The sequence below is a fragment of the Taudactylus pleione genome, unplaced genomic scaffold (assembly GCF_031769625.1).
Source record: "Taudactylus pleione unplaced genomic scaffold, aTauple2 ptg000041l, whole genome shotgun sequence".
In the NCBI taxonomy this organism is placed as follows: Eukaryota; Metazoa; Chordata; class Amphibia; order Anura; family Myobatrachidae; genus Taudactylus; species Taudactylus pleione.
In genome coordinates, this window is record NW_028284443.1 from 3,349,091 (window position 1) to 3,370,522 (window position 21,432).

A 21,432-nucleotide genomic window follows, 5' to 3' on the forward strand; every position below is an offset into this window, starting at 1 on the left:
ATAAGATAATGTTGTTGTGGGCTCTACTGACTGCATGGGGTAGTATCAACTGCTCCAGTTGCGTGATGTTCAGACAAGGATGTATCAAATATCGCATGCAGGAACAGAGGGCCTGATTCAGAGCTGAACGCTCTGACCAGAGCGCTCGCTCTGAATCAGGGCCGTCCCAGCTAAATAGAGCCAAAAGCACTCCAGGGCTTGCAGCAGAAGAGACCCTACCACAAGGGTCTCGTCGCAAGCCCGATGGTCGCGATGGTCTTGACCATCGCGACCATCTTTTTGGCCGCTCGCTATAGCTGTAGGTGGTCACCCACAGCTATGCGAGCGGCCAGGAGGCCGCTCTAAAATCAGGAAGGACGGCCCTGATTCAGAGCGAGCGCTCTGTCAGGGCGTCCGGCTCTGAATCAGGGCCATTATTCCTATACTCGTGTATGGGGAAGTGAGACCATCTGTAACTCGGGGAATAGCAAGAATAATCATCATCATTATCTGCGGTAATATAGGCAAAAACAACAAAAACCTGCGCTGATGTATAGCTATATAAAATCTTAGATCTCAGAGTTGACTAGACATAGAATATTTATTAAAACACACAAAATATAAACACTATATGCTGCATAAGAAAATAACCACATAACAAACACTCTGGACTGTTAATAATACCCATTATTATATTATAACAGAGTACTATTGGTAAAAAATAAACTTATTGTAAACAATTCCCCCTAGAATCCTTCTTTTAAGAGGTTATAATATGTAATTTATTAAAGTTTTTGTTGTATTTGCCTATATTATCATGAGAATGTTTTGTTCTATAAATACGGGAAGCTGTTTGGCATTTTATTTAAAATAGTGTTTGTGGATTTTAATATTAATTTAGTAGTGGAATATCTGGCATTTTGTGGTTCGTTATTTCTCTGCAGTAACTCCATTACCTACTGCGATCCCTCCATTCCCGCTGGCAGCTGCATCACCCATAGGTTTCTATGGGGATGCGATGCTGCCAGATTTACCAATATCCGGAATGCTATGCATTCCAGATATTGGCCCCCGCAGCTGTCGCAATTTGAAGATGGCATTAGCCACTGTAGCCTATGGGCTACACCGCACATAATTAGCCAGCGGAGGGCTCCTCCAGAACCCTCCCTGGCTATGGCCACAGCACATGTGAAGTCAGCAGGACTGCGCTTGCGTAGCAGACCCGGCACTGGCTGGCAGCTCTCCGAGCACATCGCAGGGACAGGCTCCTTTCAGAGCCTGTGTATCTGCATGTGCCGGATGATACATCCGGGCGATATGATTGCATATTGCAATGCGATCATGGGCACTACAGACATGCCCAGATCGCATTGCAAGTGTGATCATTAATAAATGGGGGCCTATGACTCGTTCTTAAATGGAATGCTACGTATTTCATTGTAGATGTCCCAGTCATATCAAGCAGGGCCAGATATCATATAGCTATATCAAAAGCCTGAGACAGGACAAGTAAGTCAAGAAAGTATTGTGTATAAAAAGGTGGAGTTGCTCGATGGATTGAGGCTGATTGTTGTTTCCCTGCAAACAGTTATGTAAATCAAGCACTGTCTTCAGGCATTCCAAGTGGTAGCTACTTTTGCAGATAACAAATACTGTAGGAACTGATTTCTTGTGAGAAATAACTTGCAGAAGCCCAGTCAACTACATGCAGATAGTTAGTAAGTAAGAAATCTAACTGACCAAAGTTGTTTTGCTATACCATTCTAAACTTTTAGTTACCAGATATCATATATTCATGTTTCTGTTAAGAGACACTTGGGTTAGCACAGTATTAAGCAGATAGTAATTAAAGAAACAAATATCCTATATTAGTTCAATAGCACAGGAGTTTCTGTGCAAAGTTTATAGACAGCTATGTGCAGTGTCTGTAAGAAAACAAATCTTCTTGCACCCTGCACAATATATGTTTCGCAATTGCACTCTACCATACTGCAAGTATAGGACAAGACTAGAGATCTAGTTATTCTGCCTCACTTGACTTTCAGTGTTACTCATTACTACAGCACCAGCTTCGGTGGACAGCTCCGTCAGATAAGCTCAGCTGGGGAATTACTACACCCTGTTATACCTCCAAACCACTACACATCATGTCCAGTGCATCCATGCGTGGGGGAACTGTTACAGCTCTGCATTTTCCCAACTGAGCGTCTCACACCAACACAATACAAGTGACAGCGTGTTCCTATAATTGCAAAATGAATTTATTGTTCCCCTGAAGGCTCAATAAACTACAGTAGGAAGTCTTCAACTCTTTATTTATAATGTTCTATTGGTTTATTAAACTGCACAGATTTTTTTTAGCACAAGAGAAGGTGCCACTAAGCAATCAAAGAAATATGAATTTATTCAAACCAGATATGAACTGATATTATTATATATTAAGTAAACACCTCTATAAGTTTTGCAGTGTGGTACACATATACACACGTATGTGTTGTTGGGAAATAGTGGTGTGATATAAATTGTGTCTTACTGTATCAAAATCTAACCATACTTTAAGTGACATTTTCAACCACACGTATTTTCCCCCATTAAAATCTATACAGGTTAAAAAATAGTTTGAGGATATCTGTAACTTGCAGAATAATGCTTATAAGTAGCCTTTTGCGTGCAATTGGCAATTTGTCTTTCTGAAGACTTATTTAATAGCATGGTACATGTGACACAAATATCAACTATTCATGCATCTTACAGTACATCAGTCTGGTACCTTACATGCTAATTAAAAGTACTGATTAGGCCTTTAAGACAAATGAACAAATTAAAAAAAAATATGTATTTCTGTTTGTGAGACGGATTTCTCTACATTTTCACTTTCAATATTTTGGATCAGAATATTAAGATAATGAAACTTTATAAGTAATATTTGAGCCTGGAGTAGATATTTTTATCTCAGGATACAGAAGCCTGTGATAACTGATGCGAAATCTACTGTAACAACACATCCTATTCTATCTGGCTGGTGGTGACCTATAAGAAATATAAAGCAATATATATATCACTTCTGGATTGAAATGTGCTGTGTTTGAGAGCCCATCATAATAAGATCAACATGCTAGACAGCCTGGACCAGGGACAGCAGCCCTCCTCACAACAGTCACTGAGAAACTTCACGTCGGCATTTGTTACAGACTTCAAAGGACTCCCTTTACTTCACGTGTCCAAGACAACCAGAGAATAATATGTGTATTAATAGGAGAGCCTGTGTGTGAGACAGACACATACAGGCCACCTCGCTGAATAACAGCCTAATTACCAAGCCAGCCTACATAACAAGGATAAGCTGCCCATTGAAACACAAAAGGCATTCTTGGATTGCACATTTTTCAGGCCCGCACCATTAAGAACACATTAAGCTGGGAAAAGGACGCTTACATCCATGCAGCATGTGTTTTTGTGATGGAAACTACTGATGAGATGCAAAAATAAGTCCGTTGATATCACAAGCAATGATATTGCTGGGGAACAGTGTAAATACGCTGAAAGGTCTTGTCAACATGGACTACACATTATATATACAGTATGTACCTGTATACAGTATATAACTCCTGTATTGCATGGCAACATCCCTAGCGCTGGGGAATACAGGTTACTCTGTGACTAGGAGGAAAGCCCTGCTGCTTATAATGCTCAGTGGGAGGGGGCGAGGGTCACTGATCGGGGTGGGGGGAGAGGGTGCTGCTGTAGAGGGGGGCACACCGTGACGTCACGGAACGAGCAGAGGAAAGTTGAGGCGAGCTCTGGCAGTGTTTAAATAAGGAGGCAGCGGGCAGTGGCACTGAGCCTCCGGCACATAAACCCCGCACCGACATAAATACACCTCTATTAACATCCAGCTCGCTGCCCGTGTACGCGCCGAGGGAGGTCAGCGACATCCAATATTCCCTCCCAGAAAGCAGGAGGGAAAGGCAGCGCAGCCTCCGCAATCAGCACCAGACAGAGGTTCTGCAAAGCTGCAGCTGCAGCGCGGACTGTGCATGTCTACGGCTCAGCCCTTCCCTTCACTGGATCATTGCATCGGAATGAGCACTGAACTCAAGCAGCCCGCTGGCAGCTCCTCCAGCTAAAGCAATCAATCCAAGGGACACTACAAGGCTTGTCAAGCCCCAAACAAGCGGCAGGAGACAGACGTGGTCGTGGAAGTGGAACTCCCATGTTCTAGTGGAGTGGTACAATTACACAGTGGAAGGGAGGGACAGATTTGGGAAGGAAGAGCACTGAGTAGCTGCCACCTCTGGCATCTCAGCACCATGGTGCAGGAGCCCATGCCGAGCAACACGTAAAGAGACCCTCGGAGAGAGCAGCGACTATAGGAACCTGTCTCGGACAAGTTGCAGCAAAGAAGGGGGAGGAATGTCATAAAACAGCCCCAGTCCTAGTCAGAAACAGCGGCAGCAGAGAGAATCAGGGGGGCAGCGTACATGGGGGGCAGGAGGATGAATTGAACGAGGGGAAATAATTGATGGCTCGCATTTATTGCGCAATCGTGTCCAGTCTCCCGGCCAACTCCGAGGAACAGAAAGCTGATTCATGGATCACTGGTGGCTTCCTGTCTCCGTCCCTCCCGCAGAGAATGCTGCCTGAGACTGTGCTGTGAGCCAGCGCCGCGCTACCGGAGGCTACTGTCTAACAGTCACCCTGGCGGCTTGGGAGCCCTGGATGCATCGCTGTGCTGGGGAATCACTGTGTTACTTTCTGGGTATTTGCTGATTTGGGAAACGACATGCAGCTCCTGAAAGCTTTATGGGCACTAGCAGGAGCGGCGATCTGCTGTTTTCTTATATTTGTTATCCATTCGCAGTTCCTGAAAGAAGGTAAATATGGTGCCCCTGTAATTATCTCAGCCTGCAGTGTGCTGTGAGTGGGCTGTGTGTACTGTGAGAGTAGCCCTGTCACCAGCCATCCTAGCTGTGAGAATGCGGTAAGATGAAAGCGCTGTGTGCTAATAGACAACTCTGTCTTCCGCTCCTATTTAGCAGCAATTAGCAGTGGAGTGCGTGGAGATGTACACTGTGTGCAGGAACAGGATCGCTCTTCTGCAGGTGGAAGGACTCGCAGCCGAGCATGGGATAAAAAAAAAATCCTGTTGAGTAATTTGCTTGTTTGGAATCCAGATCAATAGGTGCCCTGATCCCCTTTTATTCAGCAAGTTTTCAATAGATGGCACTAAAGTTCTATGGAAAGGGCAGATGAGTGCACACAGGACGCACCAGATTCTGCAGCTCAGCTTCAGGCCCGAAACCATTCAATAGTCTAATCTTCCCCCAATGCCTCCAAACAATCTCCAACTGAATTTTGGATGGTAATTTCCTATTAGTGATCCCACTGGAAATACACAGTGTTAAAGGTTAATGGAGTCAAATGATCTCCTGTTTACATGGCTGCATCTGCAGTTTAAGCACAACTAGCAGACAACGCAACATTTATTTTCTCTGGTCTCAATGGAAAATATTCATGTTCAGTTACTGCCTAGTGGTTTTGTAGGTATTAGAAGGTTTTACCATGATATGCTATACCATTATGTACAGTTTACCTATTCCCCTAGGTTATGCCGGCATATACATCATAGTTATAGCCAAATAAGTTGTGGTGGTTCTGTCACCACTTGCGACAAAATGGGCAATATATATTTTATGCAATTCTGTTGATTCTCTACTGTTATTTATTAAATCATTAATGTTATATACAAATACTTACCCATCCTAATCCCTGCTACATATATTAACCTTGTCATACTGTCTATGGGAAAATCAACGTGTCTGTGAATGCATCAGCTTGCTACTTGTGGTGCAACATGGCTTTTATCTCAAGATTGTTGTTACTGGGGAATGACAAAGCTCCCATCTGTTGCTATAGCAGTATTTATTATCAGGCGTATTGATGTAAGTCTGGATCTTCTGGTATGTTCTCAACAACCATCAGAGGAAAAGGTTCATTGCTTTATTAGTCTAGGAATAAATCCTACTGTTGTTTTTCTGACAATCTGTGCAGCAGATACCTTTGTTGGTTGCTTTAAAGGAGAGAACACTGTCAAACGCATATTGCTTACCCACCTTTTATTATTTAAGAAGAATTACGTCTTTCATCAATAATGTGCTTGTGGTCAATTAACTGCCTTAGGTGCATATATAATATTAGAGAGCTGCATACAGCGCTTCAGTATGTCTTGGGTTCCCATTAGCGTTATAAGATTCCCACGCTACCCTTCTTTACACAGGCTACTTCAGCTGCTATGAAGTACTCACTGCAAAATATGTTTGGAGATTGACACTTTACATGCACCTAGTCAGTACGGTCAGATTGCAGAGTAACATTCTCCTATTACACTTGTATTTTGCATTTCTCTTTCTTAATGAAGCACCGATTTTTTTTTTTGAAATGTCAAGGAGAACTTGCCAGGGGGATGTTTCCTGTGGTGAAGAAATTTTGATCCTTGAAAAACAGGAATATGGAAAGTTCACAGGAATATTCTCTGAAGTGATGAGATACCATTTTTATTCTGGTTTGCATCTCTGTTTTTGAAACACATTTTGGAGGACGTTTTTTTTTCTCTTACTGATTTAATGAGGAATTTACAGTGCTCTTTATGATCTGTTTAATGATTGCAGTTGTAGTTTAACACATCCTGCATATATAATTATATTCCCCTTTAGAGTAGTTCTATAACCAGTTTGTATCCATTTGTAAGCTCACATTATCAGACTTCATCATAGAATACTGGATTAGTCTCCAATTATTCCAACTAGGTAGATAAGTGTCATTTACAAATGTCATCCTTCATAGCTTATAGTCAGCATACCATGGTTAAATTCAATAAAATATTATATAAATATATGTTTTTATGATTGATGGTGTGTTTTCATAGTACTTTTAAATTTTTTATACTACTCCATAAATAAATATCTGCCTCGTCAAAATAATTGTATTGTACTATATCTTTTATTTATCTATTCATTTTGCCTTAAAATAGTTTAGTTAGGTGATCTTTATCTAGAACCTGCACGTTAGTGGTTTTATTCTATTTGATAATTTATGTATGAGCTTTATAGTTTACAAGCAAATGTAATGTATACAAATTGTTAGTTTACTTCAATATTAACACATTTAAGCCAATAAAAGATACTCTAATTAAAAACCATTAAACTAGTCATTTTTGGCACAAATTATGGGAGGTATTTCTTCTATTAGGAGTTGTGCTGTACCCAAGCAACGATTGTCCTTTATATTGCATCTGAGTAATATTACACATTATGTAGATTTTGGCTTAACATATGTGTTCAAAATAAAACATTGGTAAAGGAGAACTGCTGCTACATATTTTGTACATGAGTTTTATTCAGGGGAGGCCTGTATGGCTTTTGTTGAAGTACACTGTCAGTATCGGTTCTCTTTTCCTAATTAACGTGAATTGATGGTAAAATTGCATTGATATAAGCCGCAGAGACAATCAGTTCTTGTTCTGCAATGAGTGGGAAAGAGCTGTTTATATGCCCATTTCCCTGAATTTTTAGAAAGTAAAGAATAGGTGACACAGGGTGCTATTTTTCCACACTTAGTCTTTTGTGTAGAAATACAGGTCGTCCCATGGGTAATCCTCACCCTGATGTCCAATCTGTCTTTCAATGTTTTAAAAAGATGAATGGAACTGTGAACTCAGCAAAGGGCATTGTAATTTATAATTGCAATCCCATGCCTGTCTAAGCTTTATACAAAGCACTATAACATTTTTAGTCTTTCTCAGTCTTTTCCTGAAGACTAAATAAACAAAATGTCTTAAACATGACTTTTAAAGATATATGCATGTCTGAGAATATATTTCTGTGCCAAATTATTTCCTAGGCTGTAATTGTAATAGTCTTCCCAACACTGCATCATTCTTGTAGACTAGGAAGATGGATGCTGTCCAAGAGAAATTTAGGGCAAATGCTACTGTTTAAAGATGCATTTCAACAATAATCTAGGAATCTGACAAACCATCTGTAATTGCAAATACTAACTAATAAAAGACTGTTCAATAGTGTCTTCAGTGGATATGTGTCTAATTGCAGTCTTTCGAGTAATGAAGCACATCATTCTCTTAAACTCATCTATATTTGGCATTCTTACCTTAATATATAATATTTAAACATATTGTATTACAATAACTTTCTCTTTAAGGCCACTGAGATGTCACGACCAGCCTGGAAGATGTTAAGAGAATTGTTAAAAATGGATTGAAGTTTGTGAACAACTCTTATTTATCGGCATGTTTTCTGTGTTATTGAAGTGTGCTTGTTTTATTTGTTGAATCATATTGATAAGTTTTATGGTTTATTTGTGAAAATGTATTTTCATCATTTTGTATTCGGATGAGTAACATTTTGTTTATTACAGATATGTAAAGCATACTTGCTAGGTTAGTTTCCTTTATATCACGCCCACAGTCACGGTGCAACTTTGAAATAATCTAGCATCATATGTTCGTCAAGAACTGGTGTATGAATTATAAGTATAATAAGTAAAATAGAATGAAAAAAATGCAACATTTTGATGGGTGTGTCTTCTGATGTTTTAGATTTATTTATATAATACTTCATGATTAACATGGATGATTTATTCTGGCTTTTGTAGCCTTTGTACAAGGCATATAATACAGAGTGGTCTGCACAAAGGGTTTTACCAACTTTTATAATCACCTTTCCTTATACATCATATGTAATTGGTTTTGACCAACACACAAAGCATGTATTATTCACACAGTACATTGTAAGGTACAGCGATTTATTTAACTTATTGATGCTGTTTTCCATCATTTGGAAACACTTTAAATTGATAGTAGCACTGTTATATAAGGCTGTCCTTTATCAGTGTATGCTGGAATGTCCTATGCTAGCCTTGTGATAAAACTTTACACCATAAATTTGATAGTCTAAATATAAACTATCATACTGTTTTACTGCATACATCCTTGCTGTGTGTTTGGAAAGACATGACTTTATGCCAAAGTATTGGATCTGTGTTCATCTACATCCTGCCCAATCAGAGGCAGAATGTAGCAGACAAAACTCATCAACACCAAGCTGTTATTTGCTTGAGTAAAGCACTCCAGTAGTGTAGGGATGAAGTCAGCATCCCGGCAGTCAGAATCCCGATGCTCAGAATACTGGTCAGAATGCCCACAACTTCTAATGGTAAGTATGAGGGTTAGGGTTAGGCTGCGGAATGGGAGGGTTAGGATTAGGCTGTGGAAGGGGAGGGTTAGAGCTAGGTTGCAGGAGGGGAAGGTTAGGTGGAGGGTGGAGGGCGGTTAGGGTTAGGCTGCGGGAGGGGTAGGTTAGGGTTAGCGTGAAACTATTTACTGAAATTGGGCAGCATTTTCACCATCGTGGTCCCATTTCCAGCATATCTGGATATACAACTGTGCTCAATAGGATCAATATTTTGACCAGGGATTATCCATTATGATTAATTATTGCAGCTGCCATCAGCAATATATTTGTGCTTTGTGAGAGCATTGTAACTTGTAGCTATTTAATATAACTGTTTCACATAAGTGAGCAAGGTTGCTATTAAATAATAATTTGTCTATATAATCGTGCTCTATGCCATAGCTGTTTTTGTCTTCATATATTCCATTTCAAGGTGACCACCATGACATTGCCTTGTCCAGATTTCCACCTCCCATGTATTTAAACCTCTATTATATGCTGAAATCAGGAATATGCAATAATTGAGGGCAGAACAAAATTCTGAGTAATGTTTTGATCTTCAGCACAAAAAGTTATCAAAAATGAATTTCGATGGCTATTCATTAAGCAACATTCTTGCAGATCACTAGGAAATCTGGCCTCCAAAAGGTGACCTAACCGTGCAGATTGCTTTAAGACAAGTCTGTGAAATTGGAGAATATAAAATAAATTTTCATGTATATGAGCGGCAAATTCCTAGTTAGATAATGCCACCATTAATTTATTCTAACCTTTATAAAAGAAAATATGTTCTTGTGGTAATTTTTACTCATTTGTTCATTTGTCCTCCTTCAGCAATCACATTCTGTTTAGTTAGTTTGTTCTTGTCAACTAGTGCTTAATGAGAGGGCATAGCCTTTGTTTAGTGTCTGATGAGATTACATGAAAAGTGTTTGATGTTCACATGCTACAGGGAAGCTATTTCACATTAACACCAATCACTGTTACCCTAATTGGCCATATGAATGGCATTATTAAGGTTCTTACCATTCTCCAGACTCTAAAATGACACATCAGATGCTACACAAGAGGGTAACAATGTTCTAGGTCAGCCTAGTGGTTTGTTTGTATTATGCAACTATTTCAATGAAAAAAAGTTAATCCTACCATTATGTTGTTCAAATTGGTTTCTTCTTTATGAAGGATAACCCCTAAGAAAACATAATCCCATTATAAACTCATGGTTCCCTTTGGGTGCCATTTACAGTTACAAATAAATCCAGCTAAAATATACAAATGTGTACCAGGACAAACCATGTAAATATGCAAGTGGAGCAAATAAATTTTTTTATCATGTTGGAAAAAAATACTTTTTTCTGTTGTATGTAGAATGTATAGTAGTAAGTTTAATACCATGTGCCAGAAATTAAAAACAATGCATCCCTCTTCCAACTATAAATCATTTTAAATGTGGCCCCTTCAGTGTAATACACATTTATCAGGGTGCAAGTTATACAAATTAGTAATGGCAAGTATGGATTTAAAAGGCATTTACACATAGGCACTGACTCTGAGTCACACACAAGGCCGATGTTCATGGAGTTGATCAATGGGTTTGTTACTGCATGTGTGCAACTATCCCTAAAATCATGTACGGCGCATGCGTTACACTGTGATGGATGTGATTGGGACTCACGTTATCAGAAATGTATAGGAAATGTGACTGGGTGGTGGTTATTTAGACGCACAGACATGGTCCCTCTTATTCATGTGTTATGGGAGTCTTGTGGCCATATCGCTGAAGTGTTTGTGTACACAAGCTTAATCATACACATTAGAGGCCATACACGGATGGAAAATCTGTACCCACCATAGGGTTGGAGCAAGGCTCGAAGATGATGTGGCCGATGATGGCATCTAAAGACGCACCAAGCAGTATTACAGCATCTCAAAGTGGGCATCTTCGTCCTTGCATATTCAGGCACATGCTTGTACACCAGGAGAAAGGCTGATACTAGCATCAGCATATAGTTGTAGGCGCGACTACAGCAAAAGACGTTAAGTTGGTTGCAGCAGAGTGCGACTCTTAATCAGGACCATAGAGAGCTTTTTATTGTAATCTTAATGATAACTTCATCATAAATCTAATTCTGTTCAACCATGGCTACGATAGCTATTGGCTGTTCATGCTGCATTTTTAAATGCAGTTTCACACCTCAATTGCAGCGCTTTAAATGCTTTGTAGTCATGTTATACATGAAATGCACTAGGGAACCAAGAGATAATTGTTACCTATTGTTACCATGCCTTTTCTTTCACATTATGATGTGTCTTAATAGCTGTACCCTGTTTAACACATATGCAAATGTGTATTATGTAGTTCAGGTTGATATTTTACCGAACACAGAATATAATATGCAGTGACCTTGTTTTGCAGTGCATATGGATATATGTGATTGATTAAAATCAGCTACTAGATCTTGAATTTAATTTGGTGCAACTGTCCTGAATCCCTAGTAGATTTCACACTGGCAGCTATTGGGTGTATGTAAGTTGCATAAAGTCATTCAGTAGTTGTATAATTACCTCCAATTCATTTCTGCTTTGTAAAGACTGTACTCAAGATGTTATTGTGACACAACCATGAAGAGGCCATTAAGTTAATGGTGATCAGTTTAGATAAATAATACAGCTGGTGTGCCCCCTTTTTTAGCTCCTGTTATTTGATTTGGGACATTTTGTTAAAGGATATTTATAATAATCACTGTTATCAACAATAAAACTTACTTTATTCTATATTTTGCTATTATTATTATTTTTGAATCAAAGTTAAACATTAGTAATAGTAATAATAATAATAATAATAATAATAATAATAATAATAATAATACTTTTAAGGTTAGAAATGCCTTTAACCAAATTCTAATATTTCTTAAGCTGGGTACACACTTTGATGATGGATCAGTCAGCAGATGATTTCACCGTCAGAGTGGCTGATTGGCAAGTTATGCACACTTACCAATTGGTCACGCGATGAGTTTGGGGATGGGCTGACATCACAACTGGACGGGCATTTATATGTCTGTGTCAGCAGTCCCTTGCAGCAAATGTAGGGGTGGTCCGCAGGTCGCCTGTACACACAGCCTGATGCATTGATATATCTTACAGATATTTTGACATCGACTGTGCTACAGGGCAGACCTGATATGTCTGGGAACCACATCATTCACAGACATATCAGGTGTATATACCCATTGATTCACTCGCTATACATTGCTCGTTGATAGAATGAGCAGCATATTGCCAAGTGTACCCAGCATAAGATAGGATCAGGGACATACCTATAATGGGTTCAGTTTGTGTGGTGTACATGGACCCCTGGGTCCAGGGGGGCCCACACTGTGCACCCTGCATCCATTTATTCAATACTTACCCCGCCGGAGTCCAGCAACGGCGGTATCAGCGCTGTACAAATTGCCTGGTAAATGGCTGCCGCGGCCATTTTAATGGCAATTTCCCTCCTGTGCATGCACAAATTGCCAGGAAAATGGCTGCGGTGCCATTTCCTCAGTGACTATATATTTTGGCAAGTGTATATGTGTTAAATATCATGTGGCTGAAATATTATAGTATATTATAGTATATTGCTTTTTATATGAGTTTACAAATAAAGAAGCTACAAAGTAATTTTATTTTGAAAGGCAGGAGATACAAGTACTGTGGGGTCTATTCAGCAATGGTGATGATATTACCCAGAATATTATCGGGCAACATCGTCACTATTTTTTATCAATTATTATTATTTATGGCTGCTATTCAGCATTATTTTGAGTAGGGACAGCGGTTGCGGTAACACGCTGTCCCTGCAATGTTACAGAAGACATTGTTATCGGTTTCCGAAAATAGTATCTTCTGTTACTACGACTGCGCATGCTCAGTCATGCGCTTCCGAACAGTCTCCGTCCTTGCTTTGAGGTGACTGCAGATGGTGGTCACCTCATGTGTATATTCATATTTATATATAAATGTTAACTATAATAGCACATAAATATACATGTATACAGGTTAATATAAAGCCTGTATACACATATCAATAAATTTTGGCAGGTTTAACAGGCTTTAGAGAGACTTACCTGCCGACGGTCACTGCACACCGGTGATGGAGACTGGGTGGAGGTACACGATGCTGCAGGGATTTATGAGAAAATTTCCCTCTGTCCCTGCAGTTTTCGGGGGAATTTAACGCATTTTATTCATATAACGCCATTCTAAAATGGCGTTATATAAAGTAAGGATTTTTCGAGTAGTTTAACACTTTTTGCTTTGCTGAATAGCAATAAGCGTTAAAGCACTGTAGAGATCAATGGCTGATCCCTACAATGCGGTACTCTGTGAGATGGGAATTAATGGAGAAGATAATGTGTTATCTTCTCCATTAACCCATTGGATTTTCTGCATTTTTATGTAAAAAAATCATTGCTGAATAGACCCATGTATAAGGTGAATATGTGGGAATACAATCCATGCATTAGGTTACTCATCCTTTTTTATGTAATATATGCATTTTGGAATATCTTACATATGTGACTTCAGCCATGTTGGTAAGGATGCAACAGAATGCAAAGTGAATATATCTTATATTCAGTTAATATAAATTACATTTTGGTAAAAGGGAAAAAAATGAAAAAGTTAAAAATGTAAACTTGCAAAAAGGACCAAATAAAGCTGAGGTCAGGCTTACTGGTGAACTAATGTAATACCAGACAAGCATGCAGGAATTAGGGACAAGCCAACTCATAAACAGCAATAACAATACAAAAACAAAGACAAGCACCAAAATAGCATTGTGGCACAATGGGCAACATCACTTTGTTTTAGCACTTGGGTCATTTCTGGATTTTGAACTAGGGCCATATCTCACTATATACTTATAACTGCCAGATGTGGACCCTAGTATGTATTTGTGATATGCACTGATGGTGCAGGGACTGGTGTGAATGATTACTATTCTCTGTATGCTACTGCTTTATATGGAGGGTCTAATGTATAAAACACCTGCTGCTCTGGCACTGAAGTTATCACTGAGCTGGAATTATAAAACAATTTGATTTTCCATACTGGGTCAAGTCAACTCCATAAGTACAGCTGAAGAGCAGTATGTAACCTAGCTTTAATGAAGCAATGTCTCTCAGTAATGATGATGATCGATGATTAGACTGGGACCCACCATCAAGATACATTACTTACTTGCTCATGGATAACCTGGCCTAATGGATTTTAATATATATGGCCTACATGTAAGTCTAGAGCAGCAGCATGGCCAATGGGTAGTGCCTAAAAATGTTCCAAAATTCAGTATCAGGTTACAGACATCTAAATTAAATTGACTTTGGTAAATGTTCTCCATTAAAGTACACAATAATGTGAACTATGTAATCTAAGAACTATTAATTGTACAAACTATTAAGTTGAAGTGGATATTAAGTTTAAATATTGGGACATGGGGTGTTATGCCATAGTGGGCGTTGGCATGGCCACATCTACAATGGGTGTGATTAGCACTTCTGTAGTGCTAGGCCACCTTCAACCATCCTCCCTACTTGTGGTACCCAATCATGACTAGCATATCACGCAACCTCTCATGAGTTGAGTAGGTGGGACAGTCTCTTCAAGGCGAGAATGCACCCTCAAAATCTGGATGGTTGGGAGTTCTGTTATCTTAGTAGCTTATTGTAATTTAAATTTGCCTATATCTTGCACCACTTCAAAAAATAAAATAGTTTGTATAGTTTCCTAATTATAAAACCATTTATTTGTTTTAGATTATTTATTATATGGTTCATTGTGTTATATTGCAAACTGAATGCTCAAAACAGTTAAAGTTATTTTTATAGTATTTTTTTCCATGGAGCATTTCTATATCTAGAAACAGATGAAATCTACTATAGTCTAAAATTCTTTTATTATTCCAAACTGTGCATTCATCATATTTTTCATTTCCTAAACAATAGCACTATTTATAGGGTTCAATTCCACATTGTCACAGGTTTGATATGTTTTTTTTTAAACTATGAAAATAAATAAATGCATATATTTCAGATATATTTGCATTTAGTTGTTGGGCTCTGAAAATTCTAGAAAGTATGTGGAAATGCTTTGCTTGCTCACCATTGTATTTCAATGAAGAGAAGACAGATGCAGACAGTTCCTAATGATGAAGGACATACCTTCATAAAGGCATCTGTCTTCTCTCTGGTTTTGTTAGGCTAATTTAGGTTAGGCTTGATGACCTAAAAATGAGGTTTTAGGTTTTTTTCATGGAGAAAAATAGAATGTATATGCATAAACTCATTTAAAATTGTGGAGTTGTTTTTCATTTCATTGTTCACTGGAGCAGATCCAAATTTCTCTCTTTGGAGATCTGCTGAATATATACAGATATAGACCTATAACAGCTTTTATGCTTGAAAAAATACACAACACATGAATTTAAGTTATGTTCGTAACTGAAAAAGCCTTGTTAAGAGGATAACAAATAATTAAATTTTAAAGGACAGTTTGTGAAAATAGTTTCTTTTATCTTTTGATTTTTTCATGGCAATTTTCCAAAATTTGAATCCTGGAATTGAAAAATACATACTAAAATACATTTTTAGTAAATTAACTTATTTGAAATATTTGTCTCTTATTTAACTATTTTCCTTAGTAATTAATTATTATTTCATTTATGTGCATGATATATGATGTAAGCTTGTTCGTCCAAGTGTGGATGGCATGTTCGCTGTGTTTCCATAGTGTATGAAATGTTTGCGGTGAGTGTGAAAGACAAATAATGTATTTTTTTCATTCAGTGATAACATATTCTTTTATTCAGTGTCCCACAACGTTACCCGAATTCCAGTAAAACATTTCAGTTCCTATTGACCTATTTATCAAACATGAAAAAGCCCTGTCTCTGTCAAAAACATGTATTTTCAAGAGAGATATGGTTTTTATTTTGTTTCGTACTATATATAAAAAAATTAACATGGGTGATAGCATTGCTGTCGCTGTAGGTAACACAAACCAGTGATAAGATTTGTTAGGTTTCTCTGGCAATAGCATAAGGAAGCTAATATAACATGTATCATTGTTGTACTTTTATTGCCACAATCCTCCTGCTACCACTATCTCGGGAGAGAGATACTGTATAAGATAAAAATGTATGAAAAATAAACTTTATGATTTAAATAAGCATTTTTTAAACATGAAATATTGTTTAACTTTTTTATGTAACTATTTTTGTAAAAAAACAAGTAACAAATAGAAAAAAACCAACATTTTGATAAATAGGCCCATATGTGCTGTGGAGGATTTGTAGGAGCATGTTAATAATGTGTTTTTGAAAGTGATTTTTTTTTTATGGTGTCTTTTCAACTACCAAGCTCTTTTGCCATGTTTTCTGATATATTTGGTTATATTTTTGTTGTGCCTGTAACACGCTATTCAATAAATGTCAAAATAGAAACATTTTGTTGGCCTCATCGAGAACAATTTGTTACAAAACTTGCAGTCTGTTGGTTAAGCTTAACCCCAAATACATGAAAGTAAAATGGCATGTGTAGCCTATCCATTACCTATTGCCATCACTAAACATTATAGATATGTGTTTATTACAGATTTAAGAAAGGTTATTCAATGAAAGCATCCTCAAAATAATTGCCAAAAAATATATAATAGTTGAAAGTTCACTATGCAGGTAAAATGCATGCATGAAAAAGTGCATTTACATGCTTATGTTCAATCAGGCACATCACAAGTTGTGTCAAAGCATATATGCCAGGTTTACTTTAAGAGCAACAAGTGTCTACACTCAGTATCAGACTGTGGCATGAAGGGCCTACCAGGGAATGCAATGGTAGTGGCCCAAATTTAAGGGGTGTGACTAGCCACCAGATGGGTGTGGCCAGCCAAAACAGATGGCCTTGGCCAACCATTAGAGAGTTAATGCAAAGGCCAGAGCCCATTTATAAATAAGGGGACAGGGGTGTGTCAGCACCACCCACTTTGATTGGCAGGAGGGCTAATCTTAGTGCAGTTTCAATAGAAACAAATGAAGCACCCAAGTTCATCCATGGCCCTGCTCAACCCCTATCAGTGGGGCCCTCAGGCAGTGGGGCCCACCGGGGACTTCCCCTGTACTCCTGTGGGCCAGTCCGGCCCTGTGTATGCTTATGTGCACTTACATCCCACAATCGCGTAGATATAGCATAGAGATGTGGCACTTAGTAGTGAACACAAAAGTCGCATTAACTTATTTGTATTCTCTTTTTACACAATATAATATGGTAAGTGTTATAGACAGAAAAGTGAATAGTGTCTTGACATTTTTTAATAAAAGCAAAAGGATACATGCCTACTCTCACAGAAGTCGCGGGAGGCCTCCGATTTTTCGGGTAACCCCCACACCTCCGGTAGAGTAGGCACTTCTTCCGCAGTCCTGCCCACTTTCTAGTGAAGTGGGCAAAATGGGGAGAATTTCCATAGCGATCGGGAGTCTCTGAGTAGGGGGCGGAGCTTAATAATGCGATTATATAAGGATTGCGTAATTTAGCTCCGCCCCCATTTAACTATGGGCTAATAGCATCAATTTACCATGAAGGGGCAGGGCTTAATGATGCGACATGTCAGGGCCCACCCCCCATCGGCGCCCACCTTCTTCTCCTCCCTGGGAAGTATGTGCAAAAGTTGCATGTTCCATACCAATAAATACAAATACATTAACAACATACAAATTTAAATGAATTGACTTCAATTAAATATAAGCATCTGTTGTTTTTGCCTTAAAGAATCAAATGACAATCTTCTTTCCAGCCACAGTTCAAATGGAAATATTAATTAAATGAGAATAGACAGCCACATCTTCATAAAACATAGCTGCTGTGCTATTGAATGTAATGCAGCTAGAGGGAACAAACCACAATCAACCAATCAGAAGCAGCTTCCTATTACTACTCTTTATCATCAGTATCATCAGCAACATTGCATCTTGTTACACGAGACCTCCAAAACCTTCAAGATATATTCCTTCTGAAAGGGGAATCTGTCAGTATGGAGGTATTCATGTAGTTGCAACTGAAAATGACTTTGACAAAGTCACAGCCTGTGTCTCTGTTGAAGTAGTTTTCAGTTGCAGCCACATGAATACCTCCTTTATGTACTCACCCTATTCTCACTCACTCTTCGTGGCCAATTCATCATCGAGGGCCATATGGCCCCCGATGATGAAGTATTCATCTCGCCGCGGATACTTTAGTATCACCCTCACCGTGGGGGATATTTAACACTGGAGCACTTTATCATTGCTCTGGTGCAGGGACATGCTCTGAAAAGAAGCTGTCCCCATGATTAGTAGCGCAGCCTGTCCCTGGCTTTTAAGGTCACGTATGCGCAAAGCCGCTGGGGAGTCACGGAGGAGGCGGCAGAGGGATCTTCGAATCCCCGGGTTACAAGACCAAGCGTCATCTGAAGATGGCACTTGTTCTTGCAGGCAAACTCAGAGTTTGCTGAATATCAGGTGGTCCTGTTCAGACCCCTGATGATGAATGGCCCAGTAACTTAAATATGTGAAAACTAGCGTTTATGCATGGTTAACGGTCCATTTTTCTTATGCTGAATAAACCCTTTAGCCACCCTGTGCCTTCTCCCGATTCATAAAGAATCATAAGTGTATGATGCAACAAGATATGCTTATGGACATATGAGTACATTTATTTGAGATCAGATATTGAAAGGTGTATTTTATGTAAACAAAACAGACCTCCATTCAAGTATTCATAATCCTCATGATATTGAAGGGTTACATTTTAAGAGTAAGGCTCAAGATCCTGTAACTTAGTAACTTACTCCATGCACACATTGACCCCAGGAACTATAGCACTGATTATTTTTTTTACACTATGCTTTTCATGGACCTAGCTGATTAGCTTGATGTTGTATGTGTGACAAAAAGGAAAAAAGTTTCACTCTTCTTCCTTTTTTTTAATGTACTGCGCAATAAAGAAAGCAAAAAAGAAAACTTCAACAGAGCCTGTTTCAGCTGCTGCTTGATGGTAACGTTGAATAAACTTCTTGCCAACTAGGTCAGCCAAATGTCGGATTCCTCTGGCAGAAATGATTGCAAGTTTCTATTCTGTGACATTTTGCAAAGAAGACAAAACATTTTATATAGCGTACAATATTTTTGATGGCTACAAATTATCAAAAACTCAGCTAAGTAGTGAAAATGATCACAAATATTAACATCACAATAGCGAAAAAGTAGATATTTATAAACAAGATAATAAAAACATCAGCATAGTATTTGTAGTTCTAATAAACTACATTACGTGCATCTTATGTAAAATCTTCATGGAATGGGGACTGTATTTGATACTAATGTCATTTTTGTAAAAACCCTTTAACTTTGGAATTGCAGCTAAATACTTTATGTAGATTCCATAATGATTTGCGCTTTCTAGCGCTCTGATTAGCTTTGATTGCTGCTATTAAGAATTGTGATTATCTAAAGTATTTAGCATATATTGGCACCTGTTCCTTCACATGTAAAAGGATTTGTTGCATCGATGCTGGAAATCTTATGATTAGTGTTTATTAACACAGTAATACTATGTGAATAGTTCAGGCAAATTTCTTATATTTGACTGCATGCTATTTTAGAGATACCAAAATAATTATAGGGGTTTACAGTTTCTTTTTTTTTCCATCCTAAAATTATTTCACATACAGTGCAAGAATTAATTTTTAAAATAAACTAAGGAACATTATTTTTTAACTCTAATTTAACTAATTTTTTTTCAATAATTAGAGTTATAGCTCTGTTTTATCATTTCCAGAGTCACAGTAGCTATCCTATAAAAATAAATAATATTCAGCAAATACTTGGAAGCAATAAAGGTAAATATACATTTTAGGTGGTATCATAATGTTTCTGTTTACGTCGTGATGTTGCAGTTTGTCTAAGTTTCAATCAACTCTCTACATGTATTCTAGTCAATATCAGTGGACACCTTGGCTAATATATATATATGGATATATATATATATATATATACATATATATATATATATATATATATATATATAGACACACACACACGGCTGGTAGCCTGGTGTATGTGTATTTGTTAAAAACAATATATATGTATATATATATATATATATATATATATATATATACATATGCACATGTATGTGTATATATTTATATGCGTGTGTGTGTGTATATATATATTTATATATATATTATATACACGCATACAACTTTTAGTGATAAGTGTCCCCACATATTTGTTGCCCAGGGGCACCCAAGGACCTTAATCCAGCCCTGTGGCTGAGGCTTGATCACATTACAATTCTACAGGTTTTCATATGTGAATAATATTTTAAGAGTAGATTAGGAGTGATTATCATCTGACCCTGGTTATGGGATTACAGCAGTATTCGTAGTTTTGGTGATATGGAGCCAAATGTAATAGGTTGCGAATTTGTAAAAAATGTAAGTTTAGCGCTGAACTCGCATATTTTACTCACTCGCAAATGTAATTCGCACCGAATATAGTGAAACCTGCATTTTACGTGCTGAACTATTTCTTGCATAAAAGCATCTCGCATACAGATGTGTTTCCATTCTCTAGATAGAATTTGGGCGATGTAATAGAGTGTGAGTGCTTCACTCGCACATATTACTGATAATTACTGATATTAATCAAAAATGTTTTTTGTTTAGAGATCTTTTTTTGCACTTAATTAATTATAATAAACACAATCTGGATGATCCATTGTGTTAAAAAATCTATGCAAATAAACATTTATACTTGAGTTATAATAGTAACAAAAAGTAATGAAAATAAAGAGCAACTATAAAAGATTTACAAAAAAGAGCTGCATTATTGGTCATTCTGGTGGTTAGTATTGAAGTTATAATCCAATGCCAAATACATCAATATTGGTCAATGCAGCCTGTTTGTTTAAAATACACATATTTGATCAATATCTCTTAAGGTTAGAGGTTTTCTCATATAGCTAGGATAACTTTATGTCTCAATCTTCATTATAGCTAAAAGGCATATTGTTCAATTAACAAAAAAAAGGCAATTTATTCATTGCAAATTGTGTGAAAATATACTTTGCACTGTAGTCGGCAAATATGTAAATGTAATACAAATTGTGAGTAATACTTCTAAAAG

At 37.8% G+C, this 21,432-nt stretch overlaps 1 protein-coding gene across 1 annotated transcript in view; it reads left to right on the forward strand.

Annotated features, from left to right (window-relative positions):
• The first annotated feature begins 3,760 nt into the window (after positions 1-3,760).
• The window catches only part of TAFA5 (TAFA chemokine like family member 5), a 582,521-nt gene continuing 564,849 nt past the window's right edge, over positions 3,761-21,432 (forward strand). The window contains exon 1 of the mRNA XM_088455939.1: positions 3,761-4,853. Within this exon, the coding sequence (XP_088312065.1) occupies positions 4,763-4,853 (91 nt within the window). The 5' untranslated portion in view covers positions 3,761-4,762. The remainder of the gene's footprint in view (positions 4,854-21,432) is intronic.